Consider the following 12,509-nt stretch of genomic DNA (forward strand, 5'->3'; position numbering starts at 1 on the left):
CAGACCATGTACTGGGGAATGAGGGGGTTGTGGGCTGGAGCGATGCTGCCTGAACCAGCACTCAAAGCCTCTTTTAAGCTATTAGAGAAATTCTGTCTCATCTGTTTTCAATACAGACAAGCTTCCATCACCCCCTTCTATCTCTGTCTCTCTTTCCCTCCTGAAGCCATGCTTATTGATTTGCTGGAAAACACAGAGCCATATGTGCTTGAAGGGCATCTTATGAAAGCATACCAGTGCTTCTGAAATAAAGTCACAAAGAATGAAAAAAAAAAAAAAACATTTATGGATACACTGATATTTAAAAAAAAAAAAAAAAGTCTGAAAATAATTTGGACAATCATCATGTTATTATGACTGATAATTGAAAAACTGCCAGTATTAAAATTAAATAATAAATTAATTAATTAAAAATATAACAATAATTGGATATATTGATCAAACATTTTAAATGCTGCTAGTGAATTTAGCCATCACAGCATTATAATGTACAGTATGAAAGTATTACATTTAACTGTTTTAACAAATTCTTAGTGTTTTTTGAGATTAACTTAAGTGAGCATAATATGACAGCAAAGGAAATCGAATAGCTGTAAAGACGAAATAAGCATGCACAATTAAATATCCAATATTGGCAGATGCTTATTTTAAGAAAATGAATTTTTTTATATTTTTTTAAATCTAATCTCAGCCAATAACAACACTGTAAAAAAAAAAAAAAAAAAGTTGAGCCAACTTAAAATTTTAAGGCAAAGTGAAATGCATGAGTGCATGAATCACGGTGTTGTTATTGTTAATTAAAACTAAACGGATTGAAGATTGTTTTGTTAACTGAAATAAAGCTGAAATAAAAGCATATATTAGATGAATGCAAATGTAAAAAAAGGGAACTTTGGCAACTAACTGAAAATAAGTTTAAGTTTTAAAATTAACTTAAAAATAATAATAAACCTAAACATAAAATAAAGTTAAATAGAAGTATTTATATAAAACAAATAAAAATGACAAAACCACATTACAAAATTAAATTAATAATTAAATTAAATTAATTAATTAAATTAGTAAAATAATATTAAAATGAAAATTGAAAATATAAAACAATCTAAATAGTAATAAATACCGTAAAAGTATATCAATTAAATACTAAACTAACCCTGATGAATCATGTATCTTTTCAACACAGAGAGAAATTGTTCAAAATCTGCCAGACAAATTGGTCTATTGTAAATCTAGATTTAAGCCCAAAAAAACCTTTCTTTTTTCTTTTTTTTTTGAGGATGTTAATCAACAGCAGAGAGTAGGTCAGTTACATATGATCATGTAATTTGGAAAGCTCTGAGCGAGACCATGCCTCCTCAGGAAATGCCTGGAGGCTTCTTCAAACAGCAGCCACACTAGAGTTCACAAGGATCACAATATACTACTGTTATTATGTACAGCTGAAGATCCAGTCTGAGCCGCTCTCAACCCATGAAATCATTCTCTCCAGAACATCCTGACAAATAAAGCCTCTCACCGTCTGAGGTGTTTATACGCCCGCACAGACAGCAGATAGAAAAAAAACTACACTGGCTGAGAATGTCTTGAAGATACAAATCAAAAGTAATGGTGATTTGACAAACCCTTTCATACAGTGTTACTGTATATTTAAAAGAAAGACAGTTCTGTGTGTTAAGAATTATGCATGTGCTTGGCTGAATGGGCAGCATATCAAACAAGGCTTAAACTGTATTTTAACATATTGCAAGAACAAAGGGGCAAACAAATCTACATTTACTACAGAAAACCATTTAAAAACCAAATATATTATCAGAGCCTTGCAGTGAACCTCTTCACTAACTAAATCAACAAGAAATAAGAGAAGGAAAATATATTCATATACACACACAAAAGTCTGAGATAAGTAACAATTTATCCAATTTTCTAATTTATTATAAAAAAAAATACATTTAAAAAATCTGAGTGAAAGATACATCTAAAAATAATGTCTCCATATTTGAACTTCTCAAGTTTGTGTCAAACCTGAAGATCATTCTCCATTATGATTTGAGATGATCCAAAGATCATAAGAGAAACATCTGATTGTCTGTACAAAGGGGTTTACATTATCAGTCACAATTTGTCTTATTTGATTACTGACCTAGATATACACATCTTTCTTTTCAATTTATCTCATAAGATGCTTTGTTTTAAAATGTCATAAAATGTTTTTCCACATTTAAATGAAATATTAATCACATATGTTCAAACTTGTGACCTCAGACTTTTGGCCTCCTCTGTATATATAAAAAACAACCTTGATTTTAGCTGTCATGTTCATCATCTGGTGATTCACCTTTCATGCTTTCTGGTAGCACACTTCAAAGGGAGCCTAAAGAGGGGGTGAGGGAAGTGTCAAGTCTGTTATGAGCCCAGTGAGCGTGTGGACATGTAGGGGGACACACACTGTGCAGATAAAAGAACAACAACCCAAGCAAACCATGCAGCACTATCATAACAGATCTAGCCACTCATCCTCCCATTCCCAACATATTTTCTCTTTCAAGAACTTGATACTCCTTGGTTGACCATACACCCACCCCTTAACCCTCTTGCCCATTGTGAAGTAATGTGATTTACATGAGTCACTGGTTGAACAGTGAAAACACTGTAAAAGTCGTTAATCAGCAGGGGGAAATGACAAAAATCACTCCCTGAAATAAAGCCAGAACACAAAGATAAGATTAAAAAACAACATTATTACAACATACAACAAGTACATCTGGAAACACTTGACACACTTAAGTGATTGTGAGACAATCTGAACTCAAGGAAAGGCCGTAATCAAATATAAAATGACAACAATATTGATGTCACTTGTATGTTGTTTATTCTTCCAAACAGACAAGTATGTCTATAGATAAACAGATCTAAATTGTTTTTATGTTCTAACCATACACAAATCCACTTAGACTCAACTAGATCTGAAAGCCAGTGTGTCCCAACACTCTCCATCCTCACAGTGAAAAGTGCCAAGTCTTACATTAGTAGTACTGTGGCAAAAAGCCTAGAAATTGGCTTACTCAAGCACAAGAGCATCTGCGGTGTCCTTTCCAAAGAAACCAAGAGACACTGACAAGTGAAAGGAACATGACGAAATGTGTGCATACCACAAGAATGTAGAGGATATGAGTTTAATCCTCCAGAAAGTTACGTTTTAATAAAGAGGGCATTTTCATATAGCAGCGTACTGTGATTCCTTTAGTCCCGCTCGAATCAAGAGTAAGGACTTCAGAAGAAGCAGAGGCTTAGAGACAAGATCCCTCAACTGTATATGAGGCCGCAGCTAATACAAAGACTTACTGACAGAATATGACCCTTTACTACCCTTTCTACTTTTCTCCTTATGTCACTATGCACATCACTTAAAAAAGTTTAGGATAAGTAATCTTTTTATTGTTTTTCATGTCATTTATGCTCGCCAAAGCTGCATTTATTCGATCTAAAATACAGTAAAAACTAATATTGTGATTATAATAAAACATTTTCTATTTTAATATATTTTAAAATGTAATTTATTCCTTGATGGCAAAGAGTAATTGTCAGCAGCCATTACTCCAGTCTTCAGTGTCACATGATTCTTCAGAAATCATTTTAATATCATGATTTGGTGCTCAAGAAACATGCATTATTATCAGTGTTGCTGATTCATATTTGTATAATTTTGTGGAAACCGTGATACAAGTATTTTAGATTTGTTTTGTAAAAAATGTAAACTCGATTCAATGCATCAATGTAATTTTTCAACTGTATTATGCTTTTTCTATCTCTGTTTAATGTACAGAAACAAGTCATTGCTGTCTCTGTTTGTTTTGTGACCCCACAGGTATATTGGGTCAGAAACTGAGTTTACAGCAGGACCCCATGTTTGTACGACCAAAAGACGGAGAAAATGTTTGGTAACCCGTTTTGTCTTTTATCATACTTTACTCCTAGTTTTTGTTTCAGGGAAACCAACTTCATGAAGAATGCAACCAAATCACAGCATCAAGTATGTATCTATCTAGTGTGCTCTGGGCTGTCCTGTAGCATTACTGAACTGCTGTGGTGTTAGCATTGATCTGGGATCATGGTGAGGTGACGAGGGCCTGGTATGCATTAGCTCTGACTACACAGGAGCACAATGACTCATAAATCAGTGACCCTAGGGGAGGCGAATACCGTAACAGGGCAAACTTTTTTTGTTTTATTGCTGGAAGGCTTTAGTTTGTAGTCTTACTCAGATGTCCTTGTTTCCTGTAAAACAAAATACCTCCTCCACTCTTCAGTATGACTTGAGTTTAAATCATGGGTCGTAAGTAAATAGACCTCAGATGGCAGGTGGCTTTGAGAGCAGGGTCAAGGTCTGCATTATTCTCTACCAGAATACACATCAGGGAATTTTTGTATCTTGAGTATTTGTATTAATATAATGGCACCCTGTTAAATAATTGGAAAAGTTTATCAAACAAAATTTTTTTTAATCTTTTTTATTTTTTTTATTATTATGATTATAATGGATGCTCTGGGCTTTTTGTGGCCCATACTGTATAATAAGATATAGGTGAATATGGAGCTAAAACTAAACCTCAGTTTTATTCAAAGGCTCAAACTGAGCAAAAATATGCAATTTAGTGCAGGTTCTGATATTTATATGTCCAGAAAGTAAGATTAAATTCTGATAGCTTGTAACGTAAATCAATGAGATCTTTATAACTGTATAGCAGAATACTTACCTAAAATGCAGGTAAATATTCTAAATCTCTCAATAATGTCTTAGATGATACAATGCCATGCAATAAAATACAGTGATGATAGAAAGATGTACAAATAAACGTTCCTCAAAATCCAATGCATCACATTTTAGTGATTTTGATGTATGGATAATCAAGTGAACCTAAGCAAAAAGACACATGTAGGCTACCACTTGTTGTAGAATTATATTAAAAGGTATTTTACGTCATAAAGTATACACTGTCAATCAGAGGACACAAGGCGTGTAATAGATTGTGTGCAACAGTTTTTCAGTAAGTTTTTAAGCTACACTAAACCGAAAGCAAAAATGCTTTGCTAATTTTAGAGGGGTTTTGGACACTGGTCAGACTAGTAGACAGCTAGGTTATCAGCAAGCTAAGATCTGCAAACCTCCTTATGCATTTTTATTAGATCATTCTCATTTCAAAAACATAGAACTGAAAAAGAGATTTATTACAGAACTGATGCAACGTCAAAATTTTAAAGTATCGACTTAGTCCCACATTTTCTCCATTTTCACCTTTTGCAACTATTTAAGATCTAAATCAGTTAGTTTACATATAATACATTGCAGATGCCTTAGATCTGAAGTCCCTGGTACAATGAATACAAACAGCCACATCTTAAGCTATTATAATACATATTTGTTTTCAAAGGAAACAACCACATATACACCCCTACATTAAATTTGATCTTCACTGGTGAGAACAGCTGTCACTCCGCATGTTTCAACAGTGAAACAAGAACCAAGAAATAAATGACCGATTCTTCTCCATCTGGAAGCAATGTGCAATGGTATATACGAGAACCAACAAGAATCACCCTTGGATTCGTGCACCATTAAAACTAATGGATGTGGTGAAACTTTTTTTTTTTTTTCACACACATGTACATATAAGACCTTATGGACACAAAGGCGTCTACATCTGCACTGAATCTACGTCTTTTTCTGGCCTCTAGAATGTACGTTCTTATTTCAGAGTTTAGAAATGTAAACAGAGCACTTGAATTCACAAGCCGTCTCTGAAATGTATAGCAGAACATTTTCTATATAGGAACCATTTAGCAATGCCAAAGGGCTCCTGTTAGCAGACTCGTATGTAAACAGGGGAAAGCTAAAAGAAAAAAAGTTAAATAACTTTAATCAAAAGCAGGTTGGGTAAATATGACATGTAGTTTTACTGTGCTTTACTGACATCTAGTGGCCAAAGTATATTATATGTCAACACAGGAGAGCGGTTGCCAAATAAAAGGGAGTGCAAGACTATTGTCATAAGACACTTTGCGTGCTAAATATGCTAAAATATCCAGAAAATAAATCACATAAAGGTATTGTATCAAAAACAGGACGCCCACGTTTAAAGAAATGGTGTTAACTGAAGCTTCTGCCAAAGCAGCTTCGTTGTCTTCAAGGCTGAAGACGGGAAAGCCAGCTGTGAAAAAAATCATAAAAGCTTAAAGCTTTCCAGCAAATTGACATTCAAAGGGCCGTTTTTGTTTCAGTCTTCAAAGCTGGCACATTTCAACAAAATACCATAAAACTGACTATGCTGTTGGCAGAATTTGGGTACAATGTTTAATACAGCGCCTACAGTACAACTAAGCAATTGTCATTTCTGTGGATTCAAAATTTCTGTGGAATATATTGCTCTTTTGTGAAGAATTTTGATTAACTGTGGGATTCTTTATGAGTCAACCGTTCATTGTGGCCACCCACATTGTGTAACACTGCTAAATGTAGCCTATATTTATAGCTATATTACGCTTGTGATAAGGTTTTTGCTTTTACAATAAAAAGGTGACTATTTTTCCTTTTACCTGACTATCAGATGAATAGCAGAAGTTAAATCACCATCAATGTGTAATATAAGAAGTGCTTTAGTTCTCCTAGGTAGAAAGTACACCAATATTGCTCCTTTACCTCTTATTGATGGACTGTTGCAAGTTTTAGTTTTTTCTAAAGTCTTACATAAATGTCTTGTTGCAAGCTAAATATGTGAACAGTTTGAAAAAGAAAACACAAAAGCTCATTAGTTTTTCAGTTGAGTTTATTATAATTGCTCCCCTCTTATCCCTATCTGTGGTTTCTTACAATTATCATTCAACTAGCTATATGAAAAACACTGAACATTATCATTTCTACTGCTTGTCTGATTAAGCACCTTCTTACAGTTTGCACTGGTAATATAATAACCCAAGTTTATTTCTGCCCGTCGATGATAGTCAAGCTGCTAAATTCAAGAAATGAACCAAATATATGCATCCTGTAAATAAAGTGTGTGATTCACTTGTAGGCATGAATACTAATGTTTTGCAGATAGAGACAGAGAGGTATTTAACAGTGATATTTAGGACCAAAACTACAAACAGCAAAATAACTGAATACTGGAAACCTGAGAGACTCGCTGAGTTTGATATGCCAATGTGAAAGTTTCTCAATACTGTACAGTCATACAATACTTTCTACTTGAGCTCTCAGATCTACGGCTACTTTTGTATGAGAGCTAGATTTACAAGAACACAAAACTAGTTGAAACAGGGAACATTAGTAAGATGACAGCCAACACAGCTGAACACCCCTCAAAGAAAAACATTCTGCCAAAGCAAAAGCATTTTCATCCGTTGATCCATCTTTCATTAAACAAAAACTACTAAGAGGAAAATTCAGAATCAAAACTAACACCTAGAGGAAATCAAATGCATAGATCTAATAGCAACGTTCCTCATTTCTACAAGAAAGGAATTTCAGAGTAAATAAAAATGCCTACTACTATGAAAATACTATATTTGTTAGGAGCCAAACGCAAACTGTGCCCTGAAGGTGAAAAAAAAAAAAAAAAAAACTAAAATAAAGCCTTTATACCAGTAAACAATTCAGGTGCATGCAAGATGCAATAAAATGTGAATACTAAAAGAAAGTGTTGATACTGAAGCCCTTGAGCACACACTGTGCCGGTCCACAAGTACAAAAAAAATAAGCTAATTTTGCAGCATAAAAATTTGTTGTATAACAAAACTACTGTAAACAGAGTTTGTTACAGAGGGCGTCCATAGCCAATGCAAAGCTCAAAGGCCCTTCTTATAATCATCTTCCCTTACGACTAAAAAGATGCAACAAAGTTGGGTTATTGCTCCATTGCTACCAAAAGAAATGATAATTATAGAGGGACAAATGCTGTAAAAAAAAAAAAAATACTGCCAGGTTGAGTTAAACTTTGTAGAATTACTATCAAAAAACCAAAAAAAAAAAAAAGGTTGTTACTAAGATCAGTTACATTATATTTGGTCTGAATTAAATGTCAGTAAATGTTGAGTCTGCCTTAGAATCGATAGTTTCCGGTCACCCCGACAAGTGGCAAGCTGTCTGAGCGACATGCAGACAAATCCTAGCCTACCTGAGACACACAGGCTTCGGCACAAAAATAGATGTACCAAAACGCCGGCAAACTAGTCAGTCATTCAAAGAGGTAATCTTCTATGGCTGTTGACTGATTTGCAACAGTTTAAGGCCCGTCGGCATGAATAAAAAGGTTTCTGAATAAGTAGAGCATTAAAAAACTATTCCCATTTTTAATAATGAATGATAAAAGTGCTTCTGTATAATGGAGGAATGGATTAGGAGAAATAACAAAGAACAAGCGTGCAGGAAACCCATTGTGATATGGAAATATCCTGATTAGACAACACCTCATGAGACAGGTCAAAAGGTCCAGCATCTTTACTGTTTAACAGAACCAATTCTGGGTGGTTTGTGAAGGCTGTGGCTTTGGTGACTTTTAGAACTAAAATGAAATATTTGTGGTATAGAGGCCCTCACTCAACCTGCCCGTCAGCTTCTGTTCATTATGAGCTCATGGGCTTGATGGCAATGGGACACTCATCCCCCATGGCAGCCAACACGGAGACCTACAAGAGTCAAAGAAATCACAAAAAACAAGTTAAGAGTCTTTAAAAATAATGATAAAATACTAGAACTACATTTTGAAGTAGTGCATGTGTCAGTTATCAATTGGAACCAGGTTCTCAGCCTGCCTGCCTGCCTACATACATGTATACATATATAAATTTTTTTTTTTTTAAGAAAGTCTGTAACACGTGTGTACAGTATGTCAATGTAGAAGAAAGATCATGCATTTAATTGCTGCATTAACGTAATTACCCTGGCAAAACAAACATCATATTTGGGGGGAAAAAATGGCCCAAATTAAGTATGTATGTCTAACCGGGGGTCCCAAAAATTATTTGATCTCAAACAATTTGTGAAATAAAGGATATGTATTAAGCAAAATGCGATAAAGTTAACCCTACAAAGCTAAAAGTTGAAGTTTAAAAGATACTAATTTCCACTTTCCATGTCCCTTCCAGTCAAATTAAAATGTAACAAAAAGGTACATCAATAATAGTCAGTCACTCTTATTAATGTAAATGCACATAAATGGTACTATACGCATATTTTTATAAAGCAGGCTTAAAATAGAAATCTCCATTTTATACAATATAGCTGCATTCATGCCATGTCATAACACAACAACCCAAGATGTTTTACTCAGAGCTGTTTATGTACTCACGCAGGAATAATGAGTTTCTATGTAAACACTGTTAACGATAAACAATTATTCTTGCATTATAAAAGATGTTAACAATATAGTAATTAAGTGGAAATATCACAAAACAACTGCTTAACTACATTTCATTCTTCTCAAAATGCTGCCATTTTGAGTGTTTCTGCAAGACGTTTCAGTGTTTCAGATGGTAAAAGTTTGAACTTGAAGTTGTAAATTCAGGTTCTACAAGGATGTGATCATGTAAACGCTTTTTCTAAGTCAGAATCTTGTAATTATGGTGAATCAGACAAGGCATGAATGCACCTTAAATAATGGGGGTCTATGATCATATGATAAATATTTAATTAGCTAACAGGACACTTTACAAATTCAAGTTTGAAATAATGTAATGGTTACAGACCAGAAATTCATCCCCAGATTCAAATTTGCTCTCTATTTCTTTGCCCAAATCCCCCTCAGGCAGCTTGAGGTCCTCACGCAAATCTCCATTATCCTTCAACAGGGAAAGGTAGCCATCGGTAATGCCAACCAACTATACAATAGGAAAGACAGAAAAGCCATATTTAAAAAAAAACACAGAATAGATCTGTGTAGTTCAAGCTCCTAAAGAGAAGAGTTTAATAATAAAACAACTACAAATGTCATCCGTGAACATGACTGATGAACATTGATTAAAAAAAGGCCTAAATGTGATTATGGTCTGAATTTACTTGGTAGTCCAGTCTCTTGATGTTAGGAACATCCATGTTGTGGGTGGAGGGACAGATATCTTCATTTTTCTTTCCAGTAAATATGTCAATTCCAACCAAGTGCACCTGAAAAGGAAATGAAGCCTTAGCATTTATGCATTTTAAAGATCAAGTTACAGATTAAATAATAATCAATGTATTATGAAATTTGGCCTTTAACCATAAGCCTTTGGCAGTCAGTTTATTAACATGATACCTTGGCATGCCCATGCTTGCCAGTCTTGGAGGTAGACATCTCCACAATCTTGCAGGGACGCCCCTTTAGCACCACAAACCCGTTCTTACGCAACCCACTGCACTGCATGGGGAAGGTCAGGGAAGCCCCAGCATCTCCACTGGTGAAATCAGTATCAAGATCAGCCATGATGGGTTAAGTGTAGAGGATTCTGTGCACAGAAGAAAATGGTATTGATACATTGTATAAAAATAACAAGGTTCTTCACAGAACACAGGTACATGAAAACTTACTAAAAATCGTTATTTGCATGGTACTACCATCCACCACTACTCTCAAAAATCATTAGCAATACCATGATACATGCACAAGAACATTACATTTCAGTCGTTTTAAAGGGATAGCACATATACCGGTACTAAAAATGAATAGGCTCGGCCTTACGTAGTTTCAAACCTGTATTACTTGCTTTCCTTATTGATAATGTCTTATGTCTCAGTTTCTTTTGGAACCAACATAGAAGAAAGTCAAACAGGCTTGAATCGCCATGAGGTTTGTGCATGAAGTGCATTAAAACATCGCTAGTTTGCTGAATTGAAAATAAAAAGTTAATTTTTGGTAATCTGTATAAAGTAGACTTAATTCAACAGAGAGCATGTAAAAGTTTAAACAACTTTTGGCCTAGTTTAAGTGCTCTAATAGAGTAGACTGAAGTGGTTAACTAGGCTAACCATACGAACTCATTGTAACTGAACAAATCTACGACTCATTAACTACTAACTACAGCGACCTGGCTACCAAAACAAAAAAAATCAAGCGCGTGAGGTTTAACTCGATAAATTTGCCGCATCTAACGCAGTCGGAGCAGTACGCGTGCTTGGGCTGGATGAATGACTCACTTTATAGCTGCACTGCAAAGTTAACCGGAACTAACCGAATCATTTAAGAACCGTTTATGATCTCATAAACTGTATAAACCACGATTTTGCTCGTGAACAAACACAAACTATGACACTTCGCTCGTATCGGAGTAAACAGAGAGGTTCGCATCTGAACCAAGAACTTTTGTCAGGCCGTTATGCTACTCTGTCTAGCATCAGCTTGACACACATGCAAAATAAAACAACTCCGCACCCAGACGCTCTGATCACACAATCGACCGCTTCAAGGACACCGTCTTCAATCGCCAAATCCTCTTTCCAGAGTTGTATCCACCCACTGTACTGTATACAGAGGATTCGCTTAGAAATGTTGCGATGCTGGAGCAGAGAGCATTGAAAACGCCAGTCATTCCCTTCCAACAAAAGACAGAGAGATCTGCGCATGCGCGTGCACCTTTCTCATGCACGAGGAGAAACTGCATCAGCTGCGTAGTGTTCAAATTTAAGTAACGTTAGTCAATTTAGGAAATACAAAACAATTCACGAAATAGTACAAATGTAAAATGCAGCTAAAAAACACAAACCATTATTTTGGTTTTGCCAACAAATATTGTAATTGATGAAATAAGTACACTTATTATTGAAAGCACGTGGCAATTGCCTCGCCCTGCCACTGCCATGGCCTGTCTCAAACGTGCCCTTGTCCTAAGAGCACAATTAAACATTTTGCTCAATCAACCTTCGTTAGTGCAAGTGTTGTATTTAATCCTCCCATCAGAAATGATAAACTGTGGTTTTATTGAAGTTTATAGGTCATTATATTTGATCTGTAGTATTATCAACTACCAATGTTCAGTTTATTGGAGAATGAATTGAAGACTAGTTTGAACCTCCCATTCAACTTCAACCTTCCACCTTTGACCTTTATCAACAGTTATGTTTCTGGAGAACCAAATCAGCATATTAGAATGATTTCTGAAGCATTGCGTGATACTGATAACAGTTATTTTAAATAATACTGAACAATATTAATGTTTTTACAAATAAATATAGCCTTAGTAAGCAAACGTCTTTCAAAACATTAAACAATTACCAACTGTAATACACAGCATTGCAATAACTTTCCAGGTACTCTGACTGTATTGGATGATATTAGACTCAAAATGAGTAATAGATGCATTTCACGAGGTCCACACACACAACTACCAATGAACAAGGCCCAGTGCAATTCATTAATGTGTATACGATTTGAAAAATGTGCAGCATTTTGTTCAAATAGAGACATATTTTTGAATACAAATGTTATAGTTTGTATTAAACTATCATAATTTGTGCATGTAGCGATTAAAATGTGCATTTGTGGATC

The 12,509-nt window shown here is 35.0% G+C and overlaps 1 protein-coding gene across 1 annotated transcript; it reads right to left on the bottom strand.

The window, feature by feature from the left end:
- Positions 1-8,476: 8,476 nt before the first annotated feature.
- Positions 8,477-12,017, bottom strand: LOC306846046 (eukaryotic translation initiation factor 5A-1-like). The gene is made up of 5 exons (XM_079379127.1): positions 11,397-12,017; positions 10,284-10,473; positions 10,049-10,153; positions 9,739-9,870; positions 8,477-8,679 (listed from the first exon to the last, which is right to left on the bottom strand). Exons 2-5 carry the CDS (start codon positions 10,449-10,451, stop codon positions 8,617-8,619), a joined length of 468 nt encoding a protein of 155 aa, XP_079235253.1. The 5' UTR covers positions 10,452-10,473; positions 11,397-12,017; the 3' UTR covers positions 8,477-8,616.
- Positions 12,018-12,509: the final 492 nt, after the last annotated feature.

The sequence above is a fragment of the Barbus barbus genome, assembly GCF_936440315.1.
Source record: "Barbus barbus genome assembly, chromosome: 26".
NCBI lineage: Eukaryota > Metazoa > Chordata > Actinopteri > Cypriniformes > Cyprinidae > Barbus > Barbus barbus.